Source organism: Brachyistius frenatus, unplaced genomic scaffold, assembly GCF_029030835.1.
Source record: "Brachyistius frenatus isolate BFR_SWC_R1_liver_20210118 unplaced genomic scaffold, ASM2903083v1 Contig_67, whole genome shotgun sequence".
Classification (NCBI taxonomy): Eukaryota; Metazoa; Chordata; class Actinopteri; family Embiotocidae; genus Brachyistius; species Brachyistius frenatus.
The window spans coordinates 2,079,030-2,092,775 of record NW_027210666.1 but is presented as its reverse complement, the minus strand read 5'-3'; the positions used below and the strand labels follow the sequence as shown (position 1 = coordinate 2,092,775).

The following is a 13,746-nucleotide window of genomic DNA, read 5'->3' as shown; positions in this document are numbered from 1 at the left end:
TTTATCAGCCTACTCCACACACCGGCAATCTGATGGGATAAATCAATAGGACGATAAAGTGGGCGCCGATTAGTCGACGCGTTTTGATAGCTGCTGAGTGCAGTTTTGGACTGTTTTTTGCGAGGATGTTCTTCAACCTCTCGCAGATAGCAGAAAAAGGCATGCGGGGGTAAATTTGGTGAAAAATGAATCAGATGTGAATGTGGCCTTTTAATGGGGACCCTTCGAGGTGCAAACTCCTGCAGGGGGATGGTGCTCTAAAATCTGGACAGTGAGAGATAGAGCAGTTCATATTAGCTTTGAAGTAAATGTGACATGTGAACATACACTTCAGCTATAAGCAATATCACCTGTGGGGTGAGGGGAATATCTGCTGTAATGTTCTGTCACCTCGGAGGCAGGAAGTGTTTGAGAAAGTGTGTAAAAGGGAATGACTTGTTGAGGAGCTAGTAAATATCTGTGTGTGTGTGTGTGTGTGTGTGTGTGTGTGTGTGTGTGTGTGTGTGTGTGTGTGTGTGTGTGTGTGTGTGTGTGTGTGTGTGTGTGTGTGTGTGTGTGTGTGTGTGTGTGTGTGTGTGTGTGTGGGTTGAAACATCATTACCTAGGGATGTGAGCACACGGCCAGACATCATTAGGCTTTAAGGCGAGAAAGTCTCCACAGCACCGCTTTTTGCAGTCTGCCTGACCCAGCAGACACGACAGGCAGGCACGCCGTTTAAGATCATTTATTTGGGATTGCGTGTGTGTGTGTGTGGGGGGGTGGGGGGGTTTACTATGCGTGTTGCAGCCTGTGTGTGTGTGTGTGTGTGTGTGTGTGTGTGTGTGTGTGTGTGTGTGTGTGTGTGTGTGTGTGTGTGTGTGTGTGTGTGTGTGTGTGTGTGTGTGTGTGTGTTTGCGTGCATGTTATTTATTTATTTTGCCTGGTAATATGCCTGAGCCTTCATTATAGCCAGAGCCATAACTTTGATAAATCACTTGGGCTTGGGGCCCTCACTGCTTTCACAGTATTAGAAAACTAATTGAAATTCTCTTCCGCCCCCTCCTCGCTCTCTCTCTCTCTCTCTCTCTCTCTCTCTCTCGCTCTGTTTCTCTCTCCCCCTTTTTTGTTTTTCTCTCCGTTTGTGTTTTTCACCCTTTCCCTCGTTTCTCTCTTCCCGTTGCTGCAGCGAGGGCCGAGCAGTACCATGTTTTTTCAGTGGAATGGAAGCCAAGAGGGGGAAAATGTCATCACTGATTTAATAGGCGTATTCTTACTCAGAAACACACACAGCAGACTCGCGCGCAAACACTCACACACAAACACACATTGCACTCTGGGGAGTGTTAAGAATCCTGATAATGTCATCATAGGAATCTCCATAATGTAGCCCGGTCTCCTGCAGGCTCCAGTTTGACTGTGCCTCCCCTCTGCTTTTGATTAGATCATAGGGGAATGAGATTTTAGATTTAGGTTGATGGGATTTAGAGTTTAGATACTTGTGTCTCTGCCTCTGATCCCCCACCCCCCCCACTGACCTCCAGATTGAGGGTCTGTTTGGTTCGTTGCCTGGGATCTCTCAGCTGCCACGAGATTGAGGGTTTAGTCGTGTCATTGTCCATGATCCCCCCCACTGCAACTTGATTTGTTTCATTTGGAGGTTTCTCTCTCTCTGCGCCGCAGCTAAATTCAGGGTGTGGTTGTTGTTTTGTTGCGCAGGAGCTCCCTGATGAAATTTGTTTTGGAGTCCTTTTACGGTGCAGGATCTCCTCACTGCTGCTAGATTTAGGGTTCACTTGCTATATGAGGCTCCATCTCTCAGCTGTTGCTAGATTTAGGGGTTTAGTTGTTTTGTTGTCCAGGATCTCCCTGCTGCTGCTGGATTTCAGGGGGTGGGGGGGTGGGGGCTTTAGCCGCTCTTTAATATCCAGACACTGCTACTGTGTGTGTGACACTTGGGGCTTTGTGTCCACCCAGCAGCCCCTCTTCTCTCGCCGGGTGAGCTTTGCAGTGTGAAGCCAAAGATTTAGCGATGAAAAGCAGAGAGTCTGTGTGTATATTTCAGGCGGTTCGTGTGAACCAGGCGATTTCGTGGATTCCTGTCAGCACACAAAATTCTCTGTGCAAACATCCCTCTGACGTGATGCAAGCCCGGGAGAGGAGTGCAGCGTATGTGGCCTGTGTGTGTTTTCGACTGTTGGCATGTGTCCGTTGCCCAGACAAATCCATACCATCGCTCTGAGGCACACTGCGGGCACGTAGCCACACACAGGCATGCACAAGCAAGTTGCATGTTGGTTTGTGTGGTTAATGAGGACGTGTTGATTGATTAGACTGCAGTAATTAGTTGGAGTGTGAAGGCCTGGAAAGGTCTCGGCTCTGGTGGGAGTGTCCCCTCTAGAGAGACATTGAACTGTGCTATGCACCATTACATTTTACACACGCATACACACACACACACACACACACACACACACACACACACACACACACACACACACACACACACACACACACACACACACACACGCGCGCATGTACATACATACACCACAGGAACATTCCCAATCCAAATCTCAGATGCAGGATGAGTCATCTCTCAGAGGCCGACTAATACTTGGTGCAAGTGTGAAGCAAGAAGTAGAATGTTTACTGTGTGTGTGTGTGTGTGTGTGTGTGTGTGTGTGTGTGTGTGTGTGTGTGTGTGTGTGTGTGTGTGTGTGTGTGTGTGTGTGTGTGTGTGTGTGTGTGTGAGTGTGAGTGTGTGTGTGTGTGTGTGTGTGTGTGTGTGTGTGTGTGTGTGTGTGTGTGTGTGTGTGTGTGTGTGTGTGTGTGTGTGTGTGTGTGTGTGTGTGTGTGTGTGTGTGTGTGTGTGTGTGTGTGTGTGTGTGTGTGTGTGTGTGTGTGTGTGTGTGTGTGTGTGTGTGTGTGTGTGTGTGTGTGTGTGTGAGAGTGTGAGTGTGTGTGTGTCGGAGTCTGAGACATAAGGATGTTTGCAGCGTGGAGATGTGAGTTGCAAAGTCAGATGTGCTTGTGCCAGCAGTTTCCTTTCCTGCACAGTGTGGCCTGAACATTGACCTGATCCTCTGCCTTACAAATCAACTCTCTCCTCCTCCCCATCATCATCATTATCATCATCATCATCATCCCGCTCCTCTCCAGTCTTCTACCCAGATTTCTGTTGTGAATCCCAGAACTGCTCCTAGTAAATGCAAATAATACAGCACTAAGTATGAGAAGCCCAGAGTGTAGCCCGGAGTCAGGAGGTTGGAGAACGAACTTCTGCAGTAAACCATTGCAAAGAGTGCCACCACATGGTCAAACGGAGAATTACACGTTGATTTTGTGTTATTATTGGCACACTTCTTTGGCATACTTCCCTCATCTATGCTGTTCAACACATTAAACTCAGTTTGTAACTTTAAAATGCCACCACATTCACTTGAGACTCTTACATGGATAATTTTCAGAGTTTTTACACTTATTGAAAGATCACTTCCCATTTTCTGTGCAATTCATGTAAATGTTTCTTCTCTCTGTTGCTGTTTTTTTCCACCCACACAGGAAGTTCTACTACATCACTCTGCTGAGGGACCCCGTGTCTCGCTACCTCAGCGAGTGGAGGCACGTGCAGCGGGGAGCCACATGGAAAACCTCCCTGCACATGTGCGATGGACGAACCCCGACGCCCGAGGAGCTGCCCTCCTGCTACGAGGGCTCCGACTGGTCGGGGTGCACCCTGCAGCAGTTCATGGACTGTCCCTACAACCTGGCCAACAACAGACAGGTATAGAGAGCAGCCTCCAGATATGATGATGTCTAGCTACAGGGTTGAAACAAATATACAAACTGAAGTGTAAGCCATAGGAGATGGGTTGCAAGGTTGTCATGCAGTCGTTAGACTGAAGCCAATGCAGTCATTGAATTGAAAGTTATAAAAGAGGGAAGCTGCCCACAAATCCTCTGTTTTACTGCACACATTCAAAGAGTGGCTGATTTTAGCCACTGCTACCAAGCTAAACTGCATCTCTGCTTGTGTCGCGACTTTTCTTCTGTTTGCTTTACTGTTTAAATGTGTTCACCATACAGATTACAGTGCAGATATTGTCATCTTAAACCAGTGAAAATACCAAATCAGGCAATTTATGTTTGCAGAGAAATAAATTACAGTTCAAAAAAATGCAATTTACCCTGAGGTGGATTTAAAAGAGAAATGTGATTTAAAAAAAAAAAAATTATATTTGATTCAGAAAGTGGAGCTATAGATAAATTGCACACGTATGCGAAGTTTCTTCCTCTCACACACACACACACACACACACACACACACACACACACACACACACACACACACACACACGCGCACACACGCATACACGCATGTACGCATACACAGTCTGGAGTTCGCCTGCTGGCAATAAACACCTCAAATTCGCACCTTCTTTTCTCATGCTATCTCAGTCTCCCACCTCAACATGTTGGCCAGCTTATCTCATCTGAGCCTGAGGGTGTTATTACTCAGGGTCCTGCGACTTATAAATGTGGCGCGCATGCACGCACACACACACACACGCACACGCACACACACACACGCACACACACACACACACACACACACACACACACACACACACACACACACACACACACACACACACGAGGCATCCTGATGGACACCCAGCAGGGTGAGGTGCACACAGTTTACTCTCCAAATCAGTGTGCAGTTCGTGTTCCCTTACTGGACTGTAATGTAATGAAGTGATGTCATGTTTTTGGAAGAAAATTCACTTGAATTCAAAGCATCAATGTGTAACTTTTTAACTTCCCCCCCCCCTGTCTACAGGTTCGTATGCTAGCGGATCTGAGCCTCGTCGGCTGCTACAACATGTCTACGGTTCCAGAGAAGAAGAGGGCCCAGCTTCTTCTGGAGTCGGCCAAGAAAAACCTGCGAGACATGGCCTTCTTTGGTCTGACAGAGTACCAGAGGAAAACCCAGTTCCTCTTTGAACGGACCTTCAGGTTGCGATTCATCAGGCCTTTCATGCAGTACAACAGCACCCGAGCTGCAGGGGTGGACCTGGACAACGCTACGGTCAGTGCAGCATCTCACCCACCTGTGGTAGAATTAGCTATTTATCCAAACACCCACAATGCTCAAGAATGAGACAACAATCTAAATGTTAAAGACCAGATTAGTTTTTTTCCAGTTTTTTTTATTTTTAGAAGCTTTGTACTCTTTAAAAAAATTTTTTTTAAAAAGGAACGTGTAGTTGGGGACCTTTGTCATGTTTTAGATGTCTGTGGGCTGCTAGCAGTTCCACCAACGAAACATTTCTCCTCTGAACTTATCAAAAGGACATCATTTAAATCACTGACACTTGAAGAAGTCAAATTTTCCAGATATTTCACACATAAAAAAACAAAGATCAGCTAAAACTCTTTCCCATCCTTTTGATCATCTCACAACCTTTCAGATTTATCTTGTGACCTTTGCAGAAAGTACAACCCCTACCTGGGAACCACTGAAGTAAACACGGTATATAAACCAGATAAACCAGATCCAACCAGCTCCAACAGTAAAATGTTGACATCGCTTTAATGTGTCATTATTAAAGCGTTAATAATATAATAAATCATAATAAATATTACATCTATTGTTATCCCTTTAAAAGATGGACATTGCAGCCAATGAATGTGTTAATCCTAATGAATTTACTCAAGACAGGAAAATAAAACAAGTATTTACCAGAGAGACAAAGGTCTCTTTCATTTTTGAGGTTTAGAGGTAGAAAAAAAAGGTAAACAAAAAACAAAAAAAAGAGGAGACACAAAGTAAACCCTCTGGTTTTATATTGCTGTGAAATGAGTTGGGATGACTGTCGCTGTTTATAAAAACAGCAGCTTCAGAGATTTTCTTCACACTTTTGATTGGTCCTGTTTGGGAGTTCTGAAGCTCAATTCACAGCAAAAGAAATCCTCCAGTACACAGCAGACTGGTGATTTCTACTTCAAACCCAGTTGGGTGGAGAGAAAATACAATATGCCCAGCTGACGGTCGCTTTGGAAATGAAGACAAATAAGAAATTGGAGGAAATATTGTGAGTCTGTGTGTGGCATTTTGTATAAATTAGTTTTTAAATCAAATCTTTTTAAAGGTACTGTGTGCGTGACATTATGTTTTAAAGAAAGTTAAATAATTACATCAGCAGGTTAGAGAAGAATATTTATTTTCGACTCTGCTGAAAACCCACTCGTGGTACTCTTGTGGCATCACGATCCCAGTGAGTCATGTTCGATTGCAACTGCTTTGTAAGTTATTTGACTGCAGTTCTCTTGAGAGATCCAGTCTTGGTGTTGACGACTTGAGCCGAGCCCTGTCCTTCTGACTGTGTCCCCCACGCTGCTGATCAAACGCCTCTAAATTTCAAACATCAATGCAGCACATCACTTCCCTCTGTTGTCGCACACATTGCTCACAAACGATATCCAGCGCTCCATCACAGATTTCAAAAGGATTCTCTTAATTAGACACATTTCCCCGTTCGTGTTGAATTCACACACAGCAGATGAGACGTGCCAATAAAACCAGCTGCATCGCGCAACCTAACATCAAACACAGTTCTGTTGTCGGCATATTGCTGACACACTCTCTTTCCGTTCCCTGGCTCTGTAAAGCATTTGTTCAAATGTCAGAGTCAGAAAGTCAAAGTCAGAGGACATTTTCAAAAAAAGGAACTTTTCTGTGGGGAACTTGAAACTTAGCAGCAGGAGTTCTGCAGCAGAAACCAAAGACTAAATATAGTTGCTGTGAAAGTGTTCCAAGTGCCAAACAAGTTCCTGCTCTGCGGATAGGACTGTCTAATGGTTCTGGGCGACAGGAGTGGATTTTACAGTGCTGAATTTCAGACAACTCCAACTGCAACTTATGTACCGCTTAATTTTCCAAAATCAGAAACGTTCAGAGTCACTAGTATCATTATTAGCGCTATTAATGTTAAGAACCAAGTTATGTCGTAAGCTGCCTGAACAGAAAGGAGGGGCGGGCAGTCGAGAGAGATCACTCTGTGAACGAGAGGGAAAGCAAACAGAACGAGCATGAGAACTTTATTTGCTAATTGTTTTGTGCTAATAACCTTCACGGTTCCTTAGATGTGGTTGGAATACAAACATTTTTAGTTCATATTAAAAAATTTCTGAGATTAGTTCCTTTATTTCTGTGGATTCCTGGAACATTTTGGTTCCTCGCTAGTTTCAGAAAAATTTAAAAAAGTCTCTGCCCCATGAAAATAACTTTCAATGGTTTGGAAAATATCTGGGCTGAGGTTGTAATGCTGAGGTTTGCTGATTAGTCATTAATCACAGGAATCTCTGGATGCCCCTAAAATCAATGTTGGGACAAAGAATGGACAGAACTTAATGTGTATTAAACAAATTTAGGGTTTGACATTGATGCCCTGACTATTTTCTTTAAAAAAGGAAAGGGAGAGAGAAGGAGCTGTGATGGTGAATATGAAGCAAGTGAACTCCAGAATCCATCATCAGTGGAATTTGCCTTATCTTCATGTTTATTCAGATGCAGTAAAAAAGGAATACGCAAAAAGGACATACAGTTTTTATTGGTTCTATAGATGTCCTCTTTTCCACTGATCCACCTGAAGGAAACTTCAACATTTCATCTGCTCCCTCCCCCAAAAGGTCCAGCGCATAGAGGAGCTGAACGAACTGGACATGGAGCTGTACGACTACGCCAAGGACCTGTTCCAGCAGCGCTACCAGTACACCAGGCAGCAGGAGAGGCGGCAGCAGCGCATCAAGAACCACATGCAGCAGAGCCATCAGGGCCTGGGCCTGGGCGTCAGCCTGTGGCCCTCCCGCAGCCGGCAGAGCCTGGTGTCAACGCTGGAGGACAGGGACGGCGAGAGGGAGGAGCGGGAGGAGGTGGAGGAGGGGGGCAGAACGGAGGAGGCGGGCAGCAGGCTCCCCACAGAGGACTACATGAACCAAATCATCAACCGCTGGTAGCAGCAGAATGAGAACGAACAGACACGCATATATAATGTGAAATACATACATGTATACACACACACACACGCACACACACACACACACACTTACATTCACAGAAAGTGACGCTTACTTCAAAGACCCAAATGACTGACAGACTTTACCAGAGAGTTGGGCTGCGGGAAATCAGAGTCTAAGGGGGTTGCTATGGAAACCTGAGCTCGGTCGATTGCATCAGCTCACATTATTGAGGTTTGCCCGGTTGTTATTAGCGCCTGCTTACCATCCCCCCCCCCCCCTTCTGCACTTCTTTGTCTCTCCCCATCATCATTACTGACTGAGCAGAGGAGAGATATTTTTACAAGTTGCTGACAACCGAGTATCTCCCGCCTCCGCTGCTCCTCCTGCATCCTTCTCGTTCTCTGTGGCCTGACGTGGAGCATGAGAGAATGAAATTAAGTCTGTGAATTCCCACTAATCCTGGCAAAAAAGGACCAGTCTACTTCCTGGCGGCTCCAATTTCAAAGGATCTCAGAAAGCTATGAAAGTGTGCTGATGGCAGGGCTGAACAAAGAGCATGATGGGAGAATATGAGAGACTGTACCAGAACGAAAGAAAAACAACGAGATAAAAGTTGGACTCAGTTGTGTAATAAATGCTTTCTGCTTAAAAAAAAAAAAAAGCCATTTCACCCATGAACGTGCTTCGGTCATGAAATAGTGACAGTCTCATTCATTTAGGATGATTTCATTTGTATTTTTCCTTCTGTGTTTATGCTTTTTTAAAAGCAGAATTGTAATAACACTGAGACCAATATTGCTGCCTAAAGAAAAAGTGATTCCTTTATTTCTTTATTTGTATTTGTTTTTTTTAAGTCAAAGCTAATGGATTGGATTGACACACAATGGACCATAGCCATTACTGAACCCTTGCTTCTTTGGGGGTGGGGGCCTGTTTTTCTGTTAAAGGTTCCCAAAGTTCCTGTCGCTAAACAAGTTCATTATTTCACCTTTTCTCTCCTTTATTGGGAGGTCTCGGTCCTGCTGAGGATGACAGCCAATTACAGAGCCGGATCTCACATAGGTGCAGAGAAATCAAAGGCAGGGAGAGCAGTGAGTCTGCTGTAGGTTGCTGCCAGGAACTGCGCTGTGTGAGCGGCAAGCGCTTTGGATACCTTAACTCAGACAAATGCTTGAGATGGGAGCTATGGAACTACCGGTCACCATGGCAATGTGAGCTCTTAATGCAGTGGGTGGCATTTTCAGCTCTCAATTATTATTTTTTTTTCTGAATGCTTTGTAAAAGTCTCAACCAAGCCTCCGTCCCCCCATGCTGAAAGGGCACGCACAGCGCCGGTGACCTGCAGTTCGTTAGTGCGACGTGAGCTTCAGTCGGTTTCACCCTAAACAAGGGACGGGGCGAGGTAGCAGTGCCTCTATGTACTGGGATCATAGTCAACATAATATTATGTCTGCATTATACTACAGTAATTTCTCTGACTACTCTTGAGTCTGTGTGGGTGTGTTTCTGTTTGTTTGTTTGTTTGTTTGTTCGTGTGTGTGTGTGTGTGTGTGTGTGTGTGTGTGTGTGTGTGTGTGTGTGTGTGTGTGTGTGTGTGTGTGTGTGTGTGTGTGTGTGTGTGTGTGTGTGTGTGTGTGTGTGTGTGTGTGTGTAAATAGTATGTACAGTATGCCTTTGATTGGCGTATGTGTATGCCTTTGTAAATAGTGTGCCTGACTGACAGAGGATGTCTGATGAGTTTTTGTGAATGACTGGTTTCATGACCAATTATCTTGCCATTTTTTGTGTTGGTGGAGGGCGGCTCAGCAGAGTCCCTCCAACAGCTTGTCACAGCAGTGTGAAGCATCACAGCAATGCAAGCCAATAATATTCCCCCCGTCTTGTCCTTAAACATTTTCTTTCTCCCTTTTCTTGTCTCCTTCCCATGACATGGTTACGTATGAGGACTGTTACTACAATTCCCTTCTTTTTTTTTTTTTTTTAAAGTCCCTTTCCATTCTTGACCACAAAATTTACAAGAGGGGTTATCTGGGGAAGACCCTGTTATGACTTTGACAATTATTTTTCGTTAATGTAGTGTTTCCAAACCTGAGGGGCAAATCAAAACGTTTTAACTTGTTATCCAGCAGCTGGTCAAATCTTCAAAGGTATTTTCATGATCCTGCAGGGATCAGCTGTTTGCGCGGAGCAAAAGCAAAGTATTTTCCACAGATAGCTTGGGCAGCTGACTTATCATACGTTCCAGTATAAAGAAAGTCTGCGGAAAGATTGGATTTAAACACTGCTGCTTTAGCCCCAGGTGAATGATTTGTTGGTTTTTGTAAAAAGTAAAAAATATATATAAAACTGGAGACACAACCTTAAACCTGTCAAAAAAAAAACAACTTTTGATTTTCTCCTTTTCTCAGTATTCGGCCAACGATCGTTGGAGAAAAGAAATAGCTTGGTTGTTAACATTGAATCTACAAGCACGGAGCAATAAGAAGAGAAAACCAATGATAAAGTAGAAAAGAGAATGTAAAAGTGGGAAGAGAGGAAGACGTGACAGCCCGATCAAATTAAACTGAATGTAGTCCAGGTTCTGTGACTTTGATCAGAGGATTCATGCAGGCAACCTGCTGTCTTGGTGTTCAGATAAATAACATGATGCATCCCGTTGTTAATAATAGATCGTTTTTAAGTCTGAAAGAAGGGGACAATTTAGTTGGCCACCATTTGGTTGTTAAATTTCTGCTAATCGCCCGTCGTTCTGCGCCTCACTATTCAATGTGCTCCTTTTTAAATTAGGGATGATTCATGAAGGGAAGGAGAGAAGAACAAGGGGGATGATGAAAGGTACTGGGACACATCCAGAGTCAATATGCTTCTTTTTGTGTAGCCTTCAAAGTAATGCAATAAGGACAGAGAAATTGATACTGAAAGAGAGATCTCCCTTTTTCATATCAACTTCCCCGTCATTGTATTCTTGAAACTGGAGACCTGAAAACACTGCAGCTCCAGGCATTTTGCCCAAGACTTTCTTTTTCAGTCAGACTTGCATTAGTTTGTGTTTGGGCTCTAAACCAATACCTGGCTCTGCATTAGTGGTTAAAGAACGAATGCAAAACCAATTCTCTATCTTGAGAGCATTTTATTTTCAGCGCTCCAGTTTTAAGTGACCATCCGACTTGAAGCAGTCCTCAAAAATACTCCCTGAACAGTGTTTGAAAGAAAAAGCCAAATCCTTTCACTAAAATGATTCCAGAAATTGTTGCTGTAAAGCTCTACTCAAATATTTTGCGTGTCACCACGATGTACAGTATATCTGATGTCTTAACAGCATTTCCTTTGTGACAATGAAGCAACCCCAAGTGTCGCTAGATTCATCCTTTATTTTATTTTTTTTCCGAGATGTGTTAAAGAGAGTGTGATAGAAACTTGTTTTTTTGAATTGGTGTGCAGTCTGTCTCTGGCTCCTTCTGTATCCATCTTTCTGGGTTTGTTTCCCTATGATTGCAAAAATGAATCATCAAGACACCAATTAAAATATTTCATTTTTACAGACCTGACTGTGTTGTGGTTGTCACTGCATATCGTTTATGATGTTTCCCACTCTGTCATTCTGTTCATCAAGCATGGAGAAAAATCTCCCCTTTGACTCTTTAAAAAAAAAAAAAATGTTTTTTGAAAATTACATCCAAGCTACTGAATATTAATTTAAGACTCTCAGATTCTTTTTTTTCTTTTTTTTAACTTGTGTGGGAGGTCTGGCCTTCAGGTTTCTACACATACACTCACAGGCCGATCTGTAAGTAGAGGACATTTCTACCACTTGCCTACACTAACCACAAGACCGTGACCCCATAAAGCAGCCTGTGTCCCCCCTCTCCCCCCTCCCTAATGACAGCTTCAGTCCTGTCAACAGTGATCTACAGCCTAATTCAATCTCCAGATACTGGGGGCCTGCCAAACACACTTATATGCACACAAATACACTTCTTCCTCAGCAGGACTGTTGCAGGTAGATGTCTGGTGTGTAAGAGGACGGCGACTGTGGGATGGTGTAAATATCAATCCCTGTCCTTGGCTGAGAGATGCAAAGGAGAGGGAGCAGAGCCTTCACCCCGTCTCATCAACACACCAGTGAGCTTCAACTCTGACCTCTCCAGGCAGGATGGAACAATAATTTTCCTGGACAGTGACGAGCAGAGGCAATCGGTCTGCAGGGATATCAAAGCGGGCAGACTGCACCAGCAAGAGCAGGAGTGTAAGGGAGATGAGGAATCAGAGAGGGTCTTTATGTAGGACGGGGAGAGAGAGACGGGATGTTTTCTTGTGCCTGACATAAACAGAGAATGAGAGAGAAATAGGAGGAAAGCGGGAGAGAAAAGGAAGGGCTGTGCAGCCTCTCTGGCAGCTGGTAAATGGTGTATTAGACTGAACGCAGTCTTTAATCCTCCCCACAGCTCTGGGTCGCTGTCATTTCAAGTGCAGCTGGACTAGACAAACAATAATGGCTCTGCTACTGCAGAGGGCTGGACAGCTTTTGTTGGACTGAACATGTGCATGCGAGTGTTTGAGAGAAAGTGCTCACTCGCTCCCGCAGTGGGAATCCAGCTCTCCAAGTGATTGAATGGGTTCTGGCTGCAGTCCATTATGAGGAGGTCAAACTGGCTGCAGCTCGCCATCGCTGGTCCCATGCTCGTTTCATGCAAACAAAGAAGCTCTGGCATTATTATTGCTTATTTCCAGCATGAAATTGTGCAGATAAGTTCATATTGAGGGCCTCCTCTGCACGCATCATAGCCAGGCTATTGTAGTGATGGAGGATTGCCCTGTTGGCGCCGGCACTCGTCTCGATGGAGTTTGGTCTTTTTGTCTCTGGTTGAGTCATTTCCAGAGGTGGCGCGGCTCAGACCTTCATCGTCACACGTACAATGCGGATAAATCTCTGTACACAAACAATTTGCAGAGTTTCAATAACCCGTTTTGTCAGAAAGCAGATGCAGAGGCCAACGTTCAGTGTCAGAGAGCACATTTTTCCTTCAGCAATAAATGATTCGATGGGACATCTGGGGTTGTTATCTGACCTTCCACTCCGGGTCTGGCTAATCTCACAGGTCAACACTAAATCATCTCTGGAGATATTACAGGATTGAAAACAAGAATCCAACCTCCCAGGCAGTGCTCTGCTTACTTACACCAGCGGGAGTCCGATCGGAGGAATCCCACAATCCTATCAAGGTCTAAATTGTGTGTTTATTATGTTTGTGTGTGTATTTGCGTGTGCCTGTGTGTGTAGCTGTAGAAACCTTGCGTCAGGGCCACGCAAAACAAAATCCAGCACTGTAATATATTCCTTTTTATACACAGGAAGTGACTCATGCACATAACAGAGAACATAAAAATGTAAATGTAACGAAAAAGTGGCAAATCCTAATTTTTTTTTAAAGTGTATTTATGTATGAGTGCAAACACAGAGGTAAAAAAAAAAAAAAAAAAAAAAAAAAACTTCCCTCCTCTCCAGCTGTATTTAAGACTGGACCTCGGACCAGCCCAGTGTTTGGTGGCTGTAATGTGGTGAATTAGCTTCATGTACGAGACCCCGGCTGACCCCCATTATACAGTCAGGGACACATTTAATTAGCAGCAACTCACGTGAAACGACAAAATGTATTAATATTAATGGAGGTTTAATTGAGGTCGTTTTGGTCCCCCGTCGAGCCTTTCAACCTCTAAAATGGCTGACGTGTGATAGTGTGAGG

The 13,746-nt window shown here is 44.3% G+C and overlaps 1 protein-coding gene across 1 annotated transcript in view; it reads left to right on the top strand.

The window, feature by feature from the left end:
• Positions 1 to 11,550, top strand: part of hs6st1a (heparan sulfate 6-O-sulfotransferase 1a) — a 56,080-nt gene extending 44,530 nt beyond the window's left edge. Inside the window, exons 2-4 of the mRNA XM_069707267.1 lie at positions 3,542 to 3,764; positions 4,821 to 5,069; positions 7,673 to 11,550. Coding sequence (XP_069563368.1) covers positions 3,542 to 3,764; positions 4,821 to 5,069; positions 7,673 to 7,999 — 799 coding nt within the window. The 3' untranslated portion in view covers positions 8,000 to 11,550. The remainder of the gene's footprint in view (positions 1 to 3,541; positions 3,765 to 4,820; positions 5,070 to 7,672) is intronic.
• The last annotated feature ends 2,196 nt before the right edge of the window (positions 11,551 to 13,746 follow it).